This window comes from Meles meles, chromosome 9, assembly GCF_922984935.1.
Source record: "Meles meles chromosome 9, mMelMel3.1 paternal haplotype, whole genome shotgun sequence".
Classification (NCBI taxonomy): Eukaryota; Metazoa; Chordata; class Mammalia; order Carnivora; family Mustelidae; genus Meles; species Meles meles.
This window is the reverse complement of record NC_060074.1, coordinates 66,112,999-66,126,388: the sequence shown is the minus strand read 5'-3', so window position 1 is coordinate 66,126,388 and position 13,390 is coordinate 66,112,999. Positions and strand designations below refer to the sequence as shown.

Below are 13,390 nucleotides of genomic sequence, written 5' to 3'. Positions count from 1 at the left end.
GAGTTGGGGCAGTTAGCCACTGTTGAATTAACTAAAGAAGTAACATGCCTAAGGGATAGTAACACTTGGATCTCCCAACAATATCCTCTCCTGCCTCTGCTTCCCTGCATCACCCCTCCCCCAGCACACCAAAACAATCACGAAGATGATTTCCATTCTGCCAACAGCATCACCATTCTTACAAATATCACAGTTTAAAAATCTTGAATTACTTCTGGCTTCCCTGCTTCTTTTCACTTTTATCTGCAACACAGACTATCAGAGAGGGTAGATACCAAGAAACTTGTCAATAAAAAGTTTTGCGTCATTGAGTTTCTACTGGGGCAAGTAATACCAGTACTAGGTACAGCGCTTTGTTTCTGTTTCACATGATCAAAATCAGAGACTTAAGAAATTTTGGAAATGTTCATATTAGAAGCCAACAAACAGTAATGTTCCAACCACTTCTCAATGAAAAGTTATTAAATGATGAGTCAGATTAAGCAATGGTATTTTTATTAGCTTTTTTTTTTAATTAACTCTAAGCTACAGGGAATATTAAAGAAAAGGGAATATATTTGGCAACAGACTGCGATTAAAGTTCAATACTTCTATTTGTTGCAGAAGGCTTTATTTGAAACTGATGAATGCCTTGTGCTGGGGCAAGTCCCTCCGGGAGCTATTAATCAGTATTTTACAAAGCAGAGCGGAGAGTCCGCTGTGTCTCAGAAAAAAACTACAAATCCCAGAATGCACTCTCCCCTATCCTTTCGCGAGAATACCGGAGGTCTAGCTCAACCAATCCCTTCAAAGAAAAGTGTAGCTATCAGCCAATCCAAAGGCGAATGGACGCCCGGGGGTGGGAGGGGCAAGGCGCCCTAAGATTTGAAATACAAAAGTCAGCGCGGCGGCAGGGCTTGGTTCCGGAAACTCGTTTTTTCTCGAATTGGTTCAGGTCTTTTGTGGGTAGGTGGCGAGGCTCAGACATCCTGGAGAAGACGAGGGAGGTGGGATCTAAGGCTTCCGGATCCGCCTGTCGCTATAAGGGAAAGTGGGTTTCTGGACGGGATTTATTTTCGGGAACGAGGTCTGTGAAATGCACGGTTTGTTTACTCGGGGTGGCCCGGCGGTGAGGCTGAAAGGTTCCGGGTTTTAGCGAACGAGAGATTTGTGGCCCCTTCTGGCAAGGTTTTATGTTTTGGGGATAGTTTTAGCGATACAGAAAACTGCTGGAGCTTGCAGTCTAACCGGACATTGTTTTACAAAAGAGGACACTAAGGCCCAGGGAGTGCAGGTGACTTGTACCTTTCCTGGACCAAGCCCACTAAACTCCCATTCCAGTCGCCTGTTTAGTACTACCTTTCCTGTCCTTAGTGGGAGGGAGAGGCAGGGTCCATGTGGGACCTGGCAATGCAGGCCGTAGTTCAAATGGTCAGAGTTGGGGACGCCTTATAAGTTACCAATTTTACTTGTGAGAAAACGGAGTCAGAATCATTTTCCCAAGGTCATAGAGCTGTGAGAGTGTCTTGTGCAGTTACACTACTGGCAGATCCCTAGGAGGTAAAGATGTCCTTCCTGGAATCTTGAATTTTAACCGTGGTTAAGTCCAGGTGGCTTGATCTGCCCGGGAATATCTAGAGTTAAAAGTAAGCTGCTAACTATTTTCTAGCAAAGGTCACACTACCAAAATATGATTGATGAGAAGATGAGCCTGATTTGATTTCAGTAACTCATAAGAAATATGATGTTCTATTTGTTTTGTAGCTTTTTCTCCCAAAATGATAGAGGACGAACTCGCACTGTTTGATAAAAGCATAAATGAGTTTTGGAATAAATTCAAAAGCACTGTCAATGACACTTCCTGTCAGATGGTGGGACTAAGAGATACCTACAAAGACTCCATCAAAGCATGTGCAGGTAACTGAGGTTAACTTGTAACATGCTGTTTTGTTGTTGTTGCTTTTTACTTATTTCAGCTGAATTAAAACTTCAGTTCCAACTTCTCTTTCAGAAAAGCTGTCTGTGAAATTAAAGGAAGAAGAACGAATGGTTGAGATGTTTTTGGAGTATCAAAATCGTAAGCTATAGATAACAGAGTTTTTTTAGATTGAACTTCTTTATACAATCCCACATACAAGTAAAACAATGTATTGTGTGTGTGTGTGTGTGTATATATACACACATATATATAAAACTAATAAACATTTGTGTACCTACAACTCAGCTTAAGAAACAGAACTTTCCACATCTACTTTTCTCACACCTTCCAGAACTAACCTATTGTTATTTAGTATTGTGTTTTTGAATGTTATATAAATGGCATTTTTGTGTGTATTTTGTTCCTTTTTTTAATTCAGCAGTATGCTTGTGAGATTCATCTGTGCTGATGTGTAAATGCCAGTTATTTGAAAAATGAATTTGTTTTCCTATTGGAAATCATAGGCCAGGGGTTGAAAAGCTGGAGTTCCTCAGTTTTTTGGAGGTAGGGTTAGTACTCTTGACTGTTTTTCTCCATATTTTTCCTGTTGTTCTTGCCGTGGTAGGCTATATGCTAGCCTTTTACCTGTGTTTACTTTCTAAGCTGCCTTATCTATTAGCCATTTAGGATGTTTTCAGTTTTTCACCATTATAAATAATACTGAAAACAATTTTTTGTATTTAAATACTTTCATATGTCTTGTTTTCTTGTAAAAATGAAATAACTAATCAAAGGACATGAATATTCTTTTTTTAAAAAATTTTTTTATTTATTTCTTTTTTTTTTATAAACATATGATTTTTTTTTATAAACATATGATGTATTTTTATCCCCAGGGGTACAGGTCTGTGAATCACCAGGTTTACACACTTCACAGCCCTCACCATAGCACATACCCTCCCCAATGTCCATAACCCCCTCCCCCTCTCCCAACCCCACCTCTCCCCAGCAACCCCCAGTTTGTTTTGTGAGATTAAGAGTCATTTATGGTTTGTCTCCCTCCCAATCCCATCTCGTTTCATTTATTCTTCTCCTATCCCCCTAACCCCCCATGTTGCATCTCCACGTCCTCATATCAGGGAGATCATACGATAGTTGTCTTTCTCTGATTGACTTATTTCACTAAGCATGATACCCTCTAGTTCCATCCACGTCGTCGCAAATGGCAAGATTTCATTTCTTTTGATGGCTGCATAGTATTCCATTGTGTATATATACCACATCTTCTTTATCCATTCATCTGTTGATGGACATCTAGGTTCTTTCCATAGTTTGGCTATTGTAGACATTGCTGCTATAAGCATTCGGGTGCACGTGCCCCTTCGGATCACTACGTTTGTATCTTTAGGGTAAATACCCAGTAGTGCCATTGCTGGGTCATAGGGTAGCTCTATTTTCAACATTTTGAGGAACCTCCTTGCTGTTTTCCAGAGTGGTTGCACCAGCTTGCATTCCCACCAACAGTGTAGGAGGGTTCCCCTTTCTCCGCATCCTCGCCAACATCTGTCATTTCCTGACTTGTTAATTTTAGCCATTCTGACTGGTGTGAGGTGATATCTCATTGTGGTTTTGATTTGTATTTCCCTGATGCCGAGTGATGTGGAGCACTTTTTCATGTGTCTATTGGCCATCTGGATGTCTTCTTTGCAGAAAGGACATGAATATTCTTTTTTTATTATTATTATTATTATTATTTTTAAAGATTTTATTCATTTATTTGAAAGACAGAAATTACAAGTAGGCAGAGAGAGAGAGGAGGAAGCAGGCTCCCCGCGGAGCAGAGAGCCCGATGCGGGGCTCGATCCCAGGACGCTGGGATCATGACCTGAGCCGAAGGCAGAGGCTTTAACCCACTGAGCCACCCAGGCGCTCCCCTTTTTTTTTTTTAAAGATTTTATTTATTTATTTGGCAGAGAGAGATCACAAGTAGGCAGAGAGAGAGAGAGAGAGAGAGGGAAGCAGGCTCCCTGCTGAGCAGAGAGCCCGATGCGGGACTCGATCCCAGGACCCTGAGATCATGACCCAAGCTGAAGGCAGCGGCCCAACCCACTGAGCCACCCAGGCGCCCCAGGACATGAATATTCTTAAGACTCATTTTGCAATGTCAAAAATATGCCACAAGGACTCTAGTATTTTGCATTCTTCTCAACACTAGCTGTTATTTTTCTAAACGTAATAAATGAAAATTGGTATGTCATTGCTTTATTTGCATTTCTGGGATTACTACTTAGATTAAATTGTCTTTCATATTTATTAACCATCTGCAGTCTACATTTCCTCTGTTTATCCCTTTGTCTGTTTTTGTCTTAGGAATTTATATTTGTGTCTTCTTTAGATTAAGAACAATTGGGGAAGAATATTTAGTTCTCAAAGCATGGTCTTTGAAATCAAGTCCTGAGTTTGAATCTTTGTCTTACTATTTATTGTATCCTAGCACATAAATGTTTAAGCAAGTCAGTCAACTGCTTTTTCCTCTTTTAAATTAGACCTACAAAATGTATTACAGTGAAATTGAAGTAAATTTATAGAAATAAAGGTGTTGAACAAAGATCCTAGCATATAGTAGAGTTTTATGCTTATTTGAATCAAATATAAGGTTTTTTGCCCATTTATTAACTTTTATGTAGCTGGTGTAAGTCTTTCTCTTTGATTTCTTTTTGCCTTTGAGTAAAAAGATCTTTCTTTCTTCCTTTTTTTTTTTCTTTTTTTTTAGATTTTTAAAAATTTATTTGACAGAGAGAGACACAGCGAGAAAGGAAACACAAGTAGGGGAGTGGGAGAGCGAGAACAGGCTTCCTACGGAGCAGGGAGCTGAATGTGGGGCTCGATCTCAAGACCCTGGGATTATGACCTTAGCCAAAGGCAGATGCTTAACAGCTGAGCCACCCAGGCGCCCCAAAAAGATCTTTTTCCCCATAGAACTAATTTTATATTCAGATACCACCTCTTAGGTTTTGCAAGATTTCATTTTATATTTAAATATTTAATAAATATGGAATTTATTTTGAATTTCAGCAGTTTGGGGAACCATCTACCACCTGATTTTATATTTCATTTTTTATATTAATTTCCTAAATCTACCAGTGTTTGTTTGGGAATGCTGTTTTTGTTTAAACTATATGTCATTTCTTTAGCTGGTACCCCATTATTATGTTAAAAGTGCCACAATCACAGATGTTAAGTTTAATAGGACAAGTCCCTATCCTCGTTATTTTTCTTACCATATTTCCTTAACTATCCTCACCTGTGTATTCATCAGATAAATTTTATAATACTTTTCTAGATCTTCCCATTCCCTTCCCTCCAAATTCCATTGGGACTGCATTAAATATAGAAATGAATTTGGGGGACACCTGGGTGGCTCAGTGGGTTAAAGCCTCTGCCTTTGGCTTGGGTCATGATTCCAGGGTCCTGGGATTGAGCCCCACATCGGGCTTTCTGCTCAGCGGGGAGCCTGCTTCCCTTCCTCTCTGCCTGCTTCTCTGCCTACTTGTGATCTCTGTCTGTCAAGTAAATAAATGAAAATCCTAAAAAAGAAGAAATGAATTTGGGAAATATTGACATCTTTATAATATTTAGTAGCATAAAATGTCTTTCCATACATCCAAGTCAAATCAAATACGTGTCTCAGAAAGGTTTTGCCCTTTTTTTCTTATGGGGCCTACATATTTCTTGATCTAGATTATTCCTGGATGTTTTGTTTATTACCAATGTAAATGAGGTTTTGTCCTTCCTTCCTCTCTGTCTCCCTCCCTCTCCTCCTACACTTCTTTCTGTTTTTTGGTATCTTCCAGAATCATTAATATAGCATTAGAATGAACTGTTTCTTTAAAGCACTGTATAAAAACATTGTCCAGATTTTGGTTGTTTTTGGTGGTGAGCTTTATATACTTAATTGAAGAGCAAAGCTGCAAGGGTCTTTTATTTTCAAATGCAAATAGAAAAGAATAGGATTTTTTTTTCTTTCGTTTTTATAATTTTTGAACCTTTAGGAAGACCTTATCAATTAAAACACTATTGATCTTATGATAAAGTCGGTATTCCTTATCTGTGATAGATGTTGGAGAGCAAACTATATATATTCTGACTAACACTTTGTGCTTCTTACAGAGATCTGTAGGCAGAATAACGTCATTCAGGAAAAAAAAGATAACTTGTTAAGGTTGATTGCTGGAATAAAAGACAAAAAGCAGGAACTGGAAGTACTGACCTCAAACATTCAGGATCTTAAGGAGGAATATGCTAAGAAGAAGGAAAGTAAGTTTCCAATTATACTCATATTTAAAACATTAACCTAAATTTCAGAGTGGTGATGGCTCACAGTTCTGTATCTCTTGCCTTCTCTCCAGTTCATTACTAAAAATGGGTAACATACTTTGGGGGCATAGCCAGCTACTCATTTCTGCAAGGAAGCCGTGTGAAGTTAGCTAAGTGGGCTTTCTTTTCTCTTGTTTTACTTAAAGGTCCTTTTGATTTCTAATAAAACTAGAACCATAATGCAATTGATATGGGAGCTTAATTAAGCAGAGTGGGAGACAGTTTCACTAAATAAGATTTGTCTGGAGAAGCCATAGTATAATTCATGTAACAGAGTTATTGATCACACATTCTCTGCCAGGAACCATTAAGCACATTCTTTATGCTGTAAAGTCTCTTTGTCTAAAAGAATTTCATATTCAAATATATGTATTTTTTAAAAAATCCTAGCTATTTCTGCTGCTAACAAAGCTAATGAAGAGAGGTTGAAAAGACTACAGAAATCTGCAGATTTATATAAAGATCGACTTGGACTAGAAATTCGTAAAATTTATGGTACGTATATTAATGTAAGTAAAACGTAAGAAATTAGAAAGGTATATCTTAAGTAGAGAATTTCAAAAATGCTGTCAAAGAAAATAATGACAGCATTATTAACTTTTTAGAAAAAAGGAAAGAATTAAAAAATTTTTCATCATCTTAACATCATTACTGATGCCTTGGTTATTTATCATCCGGTATTTTAATAAATGTATATTTGGCATGATTGCCAACACAAATTATTTTGTTCCATGTTTTTACTGGTATTGTATGATCAACATTTTTCTAGTTGCTATAGCCCCTATTGTAATTTTAAAATGGTGGTGTAATAATTTATTCCACTAATGTATCTTAATTTAGCCAATTTTTTATCTGTCATTTAATACAGGTTTGTTTCTAACTTAATATTTGGATTCTACCTGTGTTTCAGTTTTAGAAGTACCACAGTGACTACAGACTCCTCCATTTCTTTTGTATAACTTCCATGGAATTCCCAGAGAAGCATTATTAGGTTAAAGCATGTAAATATTTTAATAGCTGTTGTATATAGTATACATGCCAGTTTATAGCACTGTTCATTGTGTTAGCAGTCCCCAAGATCACTGTCCGGTTTGGTGATTCCCTAGAAGGACTTACCCGGCTCTACATATAGTCCTGTTCATGGCTCAGATTTATTGCCGAGAGGATACAAAACAAAATCAGCCCCCAAAAGGCACTGGGGCAAAGTCTAAAAGAAACACTTTTTCAGGCATAATTTTTTAAGAATCTTAACCCAGCAGAGTTAAGATTAATTAAGTACAGAGTCACTGTGCTTAATCCCTTTAGCACTGAATGTGATAGTACCTGTAAAGTGTTGTCTACCAGGGAAGCCCATCAGAGACTCATGTAGCTTGTGCTGGTTTTCCCTGGACTTCACCCCATGTTTTTCCCTTTGCTGATTTTGCCTTAGCCTTTCACTGTAATAAATCATAGCCCTCAGTATGACCCTGTGGAGAGTCCTATGAGTCCTCCTAGTGACTCTTCAAACCTGGGGTGGTTGGGGGGCAGTGGGCAACACACCAGCCAACGACCATCTTGCAAGCAGGCCTTTTTAAGAGTCTTAATGATAGAGCATATTAATAGAGCCATATTAATTCTTTTGTGCACAACTCTCTACAGTGTAAAGAGTACCCACTTCATTGTCTTCTTGTCAGAATTGTAGTTTTTTAAGTCTGATTTTTTGGCAGTTGACTAGATATAATTGGAGCATTTATTTTTAAATTCATTTCTTTGATTATTACTGGAAAGGTAAACCTTTTTTCTGTATACTTAATTATGTTTCTTTGATTGTCTGGGCTTTTCATTCATATATCTATTAGTCTTGTCTCTGGCCCACCACCTGTTGGAATAAGCTTTTAATAAAAAATATGAACCTTTTGATTAGAGGTAAATATAAAGTCCAACTCTGAATTTTTGATTCATTGGACTTACTGTCATCCTGAGGTGCTTTTTGAACAAGAAGGCTTTAAAATTATTTTAGATTTAAAAATAGAACTTTCTCAAAGCCCTCAAAGTCAGGAAATAAAGAAGAGAACCCAAATTAAACCCCTCATTATCTTAGGAAGTCTTTTTTCTCTTTGGCATGTGTCCCTCCCATTACTACTAACACTTTTAAAAATCTGGTGTACTGAGGGGCATCTCGGTGGCATAGTCAGCTAAGCGACGGACTCTTGGTTACGGCTCAGGTCATGATCTCAGGGTTGTGAGCTCAAACCCCGTGAAGGGTGTCGTGCTCCCTGCTCAGTGCAGTCTGCTTAAGATTCTCTCTCCCTCTTCCCTTCCCCACCCCTCTCTTAAATAAGTAAATAAGTATTTTTTAGGAAATCTGGTGTACTCATGTAATTATTTCATTTTGAATAAAAATGTAAGATGTTTTTCGAAGTTTCTGAATATTACTTTTTGTAATTAAAACCATTTTTTAAAATGAGATTTCCTAATTATGCTGTAGAGCAAAATTAAAATGCATGTGAGTTTCTACTTTGTGGTTGCCATTTTTAATTTCTAATGGGCATTTACTCTTTTGGGAGCATTTGGAGGTCTTTTGGAAAACACAGTAAGACTGGATTACTATGTAGAAAAGGTCAGATTAAATCTGTTCAGTAATACATTTTTTATGGTGGTAAAACTATATGACCTAGAATTTGGCATTTTAACTCTTTTTATCTTACAGTTTGTTGACATTAATTATATTCACAGTGCTGTGTAATCATCACCACATTTCCAGAATGTTTCATCACTGCCGACAGACATTGTGTACTCATTAAGCAATAAGTTCTTATTCCTCTTCCCCCAGCCCCTGATAACCTCTAATCTATTTCCTGTCTCCATAAATTTACCTATTCTAAGTATTTCATATAGGTGGAATCATATAGTATTTGTTCTTTTCCATCTGGATTGTTTTACTTAGCTTTTTTTTAAGGTTCATTCATGTTGTATGCATATCAGAAGTTCATCACTTTTTCTATGACCTGTTGTATGTATTTTGTTTATCTAGTCATGTAACACTGTATTTTGTTTATCTAGTCATGTAACAGTGAACACATGGTTATTATCACCTTTTGGCTGCTGTGAATACTGCTGCTATAAACATTGGCAAAGTTACCTGAGTCCCTATTTTCAGTTCTTTTGAGTATACCCCTTGGAATGGAGTCCCTGGGTCCTATTGTAATTCTCGATTTAAACTTTTTGAGAAACTGCCAAACTTTTCTACAGCTTGAGCACCATTTTCTATTCCCACCAGCAGGGTTCTAATTTCTCCATGTCTTTATCCATACTCTTCTTTTCTTGTTTTGTTACAACTCTAATGGTAGGTGATAATGGTAGGTGAAATGATAGCTCACTGTAGTTTTGGTTTGCATTTCCCCAGTGATTAGTGGTGGTGAGCATCCTTCCGTGTGCTTATTGACCGTTTGTATCTCTTCTTTGGAGAAATATCTGTTTAAGTCCTTTTGTCCATTTTTTAATTGGGTTGCTTTTCTTTTAGTTGTTTAGTTGTGGTTTTTAAAACTATATCCTATATATTAAATCCATGTCAAAGATATGATTTACAAATATTTTCTCCCATTCTGTAGATTATCTTTTCACTCTCTTGGTAGTACACTTTGAAGGACAAAAGTTTTTAATTTTGATGAAGTCCAGTTTATCAGTTGTTTTCTTTTGTCACTCATGCTTTTTAAAATCATATTTAAACTATAGTTCTTTTAAAACTAACTTGTAACTTGTACATTTGGAGGCTTGTGTGTGTGTGTGTGTGTGTGTGTGTGTGTATTTAGCCTATAGATACTAAGGACAGAGGTGAGAAGGCTCTTCTCCATGGAAAGCTTTGGCATGATAAAATATTCTCATACCAAATAATCTAATCTCTCTTTTCAGGTGATAAATTGCAGTTTATATTCACTAATATTGACCCTAAGCATCCTGAGAACCCATTTATGTTTTCCCTCCACCTAAATGAAGCCAGGGAGTATGAAGGTATGTATTCCTATCTCTTAACTGGCATTTAAGGTTGGCATCCTCAAATGTTATCTGACTCCACATACGTCCATATGATGGAAAGTAATTCCCACAAGGTGGTGCTTTTTTGCGTCTTGCTTCATGGGATACTATCTTCTAAAGGCTGTGAGTATAGTTGTGATTTATAGTTATTATGTAGGATCCTTAATATGTACCTTCTCTTCAGGATGGCACAGTGCCTCGGTGGCAGGAAAGTCTGAAAGACCACAGATCACTGCATTTCATACACAAGTATGAATTAGCCTTTAAAGAACTTAAAGCTAAAGCTGTAAAGGATATAACCATGTAAATGTGAATATTATAATTTATATAAGTAGCTTTTTATATTAAAAGCAAATGCTAAGTCATCAGAATGTGATCATTTATTTCCCAAAAATCCATTTAAGAAATATTACCATCTCCTGAAAAATTCCACACATTGATAATTTAGCTCATTTACTGATTCTCCAGCAGACCAGAAAGAAGGTCATCGATTTATAGGGAATATATATGATTGATAGTAGGGGGAACAAGAAGAGAATGGAAATATATTTATCTCCTTTTTTTTTCTTCTAATGCCCCCTTTAAAGTAATTTTTCATTTATTGGAATTCAGGAAAATGGTTCTCAGCTCATTAGACCTGTGTTCTCATCTTAGAGCACTTACAGCAGATAAGCACTCAGGAGAACTGCTGAGTTGTCTCCCTGATGTACCCTGGTGACTCGGTCTTCATTCTCATGGAATTCTTTATTTTAGGAATCTAATTCATGTACAAATGTTTTTTTCTCTCTCAGTGAATATCTTTCAATGAAAGCTAAATTTTGAAAAGGAAACCAAAAAAGCCACATACCTAGGTTTTTAGTGTTCTCCAAATTGTATATTCTCTTGCTACATGGTATCACAGTATTTAATAGTGTACTAAAATAGAATCTACAGTGTGATTTTGACCCAAGTGTTCTTTGCTAATCTTTCCCTCATGGTCATGGTCCTTGTTTCCTAAGCAATCTCAACCAAAGAGCTGGAAATCTGGCATGGTCAAATTTCTTCTTGGAAAAATCCCTCCCAAATTGTTGGGAGAGAAAGCTGGATCATTCCTTTCCTTTGACCACCCTCACTGGAGACTTGGTCCCAAGATGTACCATTTTGTACAACTACATGTGAGAACCATACTATTACTTGTGACTTGTGTCTCATGTGATTAGTAAACCATGTAATTACCACTTTTAGAATAGCAGTCACATTTTCTAATGAAAACTTAAAAAGCTTAGATTTTCCCCATAATTATAAATTATTAAAAGCTGGCATTGAAAGTTGTTCTTTTTTGATGTAGTGACCAGAAACTAAAAGCCAAGCCAAAGGTTTATAGAGAAAACTGACTTAACCATTTAAAAAAACAACACACACACCGGTAAAATAGTTTAGTCAAAGCAAAATGTATAGAAAGATGAATGGAAATGGCATTCTGTTCTTTATTGCTAAGCTCCTCAGTCCCTTGACTACCATCTGTTTACATTTAAAGTAAGGTTGTAGTACTTAAGATTTTAATATTTAGAGATTAAACAAAGAGCAGGTCCAAAAGATAGTTTAGGATATGAAAATCAAGTGTATCCATTGTTCTGTGCTCAAAGCATCTCAGTAAAATGGAATTGAAATGATTTGAATCAGATGAAAGCATCTAAATTAGAAACACTTCTCTTCCATAAAAAAATCTCATTCAAATTATCTTTTTTTTTTTTTTTCCTAGTGTCAGATAGTTCTCCTCATCTTGAGTGCCTGACAGAATTCCAAGAGAATGTAAGGAAGACCAACAATTTCTCGGCTTTTCTTGCCAATGTTCGGAAAGCTTTTACTGCTATGGTTTATAATTGATGTATGAATAGTATATAAAAACTGTTTATTCTTCTTCCCTGTTGTGTATCTCTCTCTTTTTTTCTTATCATTGTGTATCTCTTTTAAAAAGAATTCTCATTATCCATTGTTTGCCTATAATTCTTTTGTATTTCTCTAACATTTCTATGTGATATATTTCTTTAAATTATTTTAAATAAAATCTTAAGAAATAAAATTTATAAAGTCAAATGTGTCCTTTCTAAAGTGAGAGATAGTATACTATGTATATGTATGTGTGTGTGTGTGTATATATATACATATTTTTTAAATGGCAGGCATGGGTAATTTAAGGCTAGCCTGGGAATGGGAATTCCTACAACTGACATTGTGTCTCATTGGTTCCCAAGCTTTTTATTTTTTATTTTTTTTAAAGATTTTATTTATTTATTTGACAGAGATCACAAGTAGGCAGAGAGGCAAGCAGAGATAGAGGAAGGGATGCAGGCTCCCCGCTGAGTAGAGAGCCTGATGCGGGGCTCGATCCAGGATCCTGGGATCATGACCTGAGCCGAAGCAGAGGCTTTAACCCACTGAGCCACCCAGGCGCCCCTATTTTTTTTTTTTTTTAAAGATTTTATTTATTTATTCACCAGAGAGAGCAAGAGAGCACAAGCAGGGAGAGCAGCAGGGAGCCTGATGTGGGTCTTGATTAGACCTTAGGATCATGACCTGAGCCGAAGGCAGGTACTTAACCAACTGAGCCACCCAAGTACCCCTCAAGCTTTTTAAAGCCACAGACTAGTAATAAAAAATTAGAAATGTGGGTCCAACCTAAGGGTTGCAAATTTTGAAATGTGCTTGGCAAAATAAATACTACTATCTACTACCAATCTAACATCATAAAGGAAAGAATACTTTTCTCTCACACCAAAAGGAATCTATAGTTAAAATGAAGGGCAGGGGCACCTGGATGGCTCAGTGGGTTGGGGCCTCTGCCTTCGGCTCAGGTGGTGGTCCCAGGGTCCTGGGATCGAGCCCCGCATTGGGCTCTCTGCTTGGCGGGGAGCCTGCTTCCCTCTCTCTCTGCCTGCCTCTCTGCCTGCTTGTGATCTCTCTCTCTGTCAAATAAATAAAATAAAATCTTTAAAAAAAAAAAAAATGAAGGGCAAACCTTCATCTCAGAAAGCCAGCAGGATTCTGCTAAGATACTCAAAAAGCATACATTTTTGAAAATCCAAATGTAGAAAATTTAAAATGTATTTCCATTTTATAACA

At 37.0% G+C, this 13,390-nt stretch overlaps 1 protein-coding gene across 3 annotated transcripts; it reads left to right on the top strand.

Moving 5' to 3' along the window:
- Positions 1–879: 879 nt before the first annotated feature.
- On the top strand, positions 880–12,325 carry SPC25 (SPC25 component of NDC80 kinetochore complex). Of its 3 annotated transcripts, none has more exons than XM_046019247.1 (7): positions 880–945; positions 1,744–1,896; positions 1,991–2,056; positions 6,068–6,214; positions 6,665–6,769; positions 10,166–10,264; positions 12,030–12,323. In XM_046019247.1, exons 2-7 carry the CDS (start codon positions 1,758–1,760, stop codon positions 12,152–12,154), a joined length of 681 nt encoding a protein of 226 aa, XP_045875203.1. In that variant the 5' UTR covers positions 880–945; positions 1,744–1,757; the 3' UTR covers positions 12,155–12,323. The 3 variants fall into 3 exon arrangements, with proteins under 3 accessions (XP_045875203.1, XP_045875202.1, XP_045875204.1); XM_046019246.1 differs by having other exon boundaries at positions 891–986; positions 12,030–12,325; XM_046019248.1 differs by having other exon boundaries at positions 910–1,066.
- Positions 12,326–13,390: the final 1,065 nt, after the last annotated feature.

Coding starts and splice junctions, on each gene's coding strand:
- SPC25 (XM_046019246.1), top strand. CDS start 1,758: ATGATAGAGGACGAACTCGCACTGTTTGATAAAAGCATAAATGAGTTT. Junction 1,897..1,990: donor CTCCATCAAAGCATGTGCAG/GTAACTGAGGTT, acceptor CTTCTCTTTCAG/AAAAGCTGTCTGTGAAATTA. Junction 6,770..10,165: donor AGAAATTCGTAAAATTTATG/GTACGTATATTA, acceptor CTCTCTTTTCAG/GTGATAAATTGCAGTTTATA.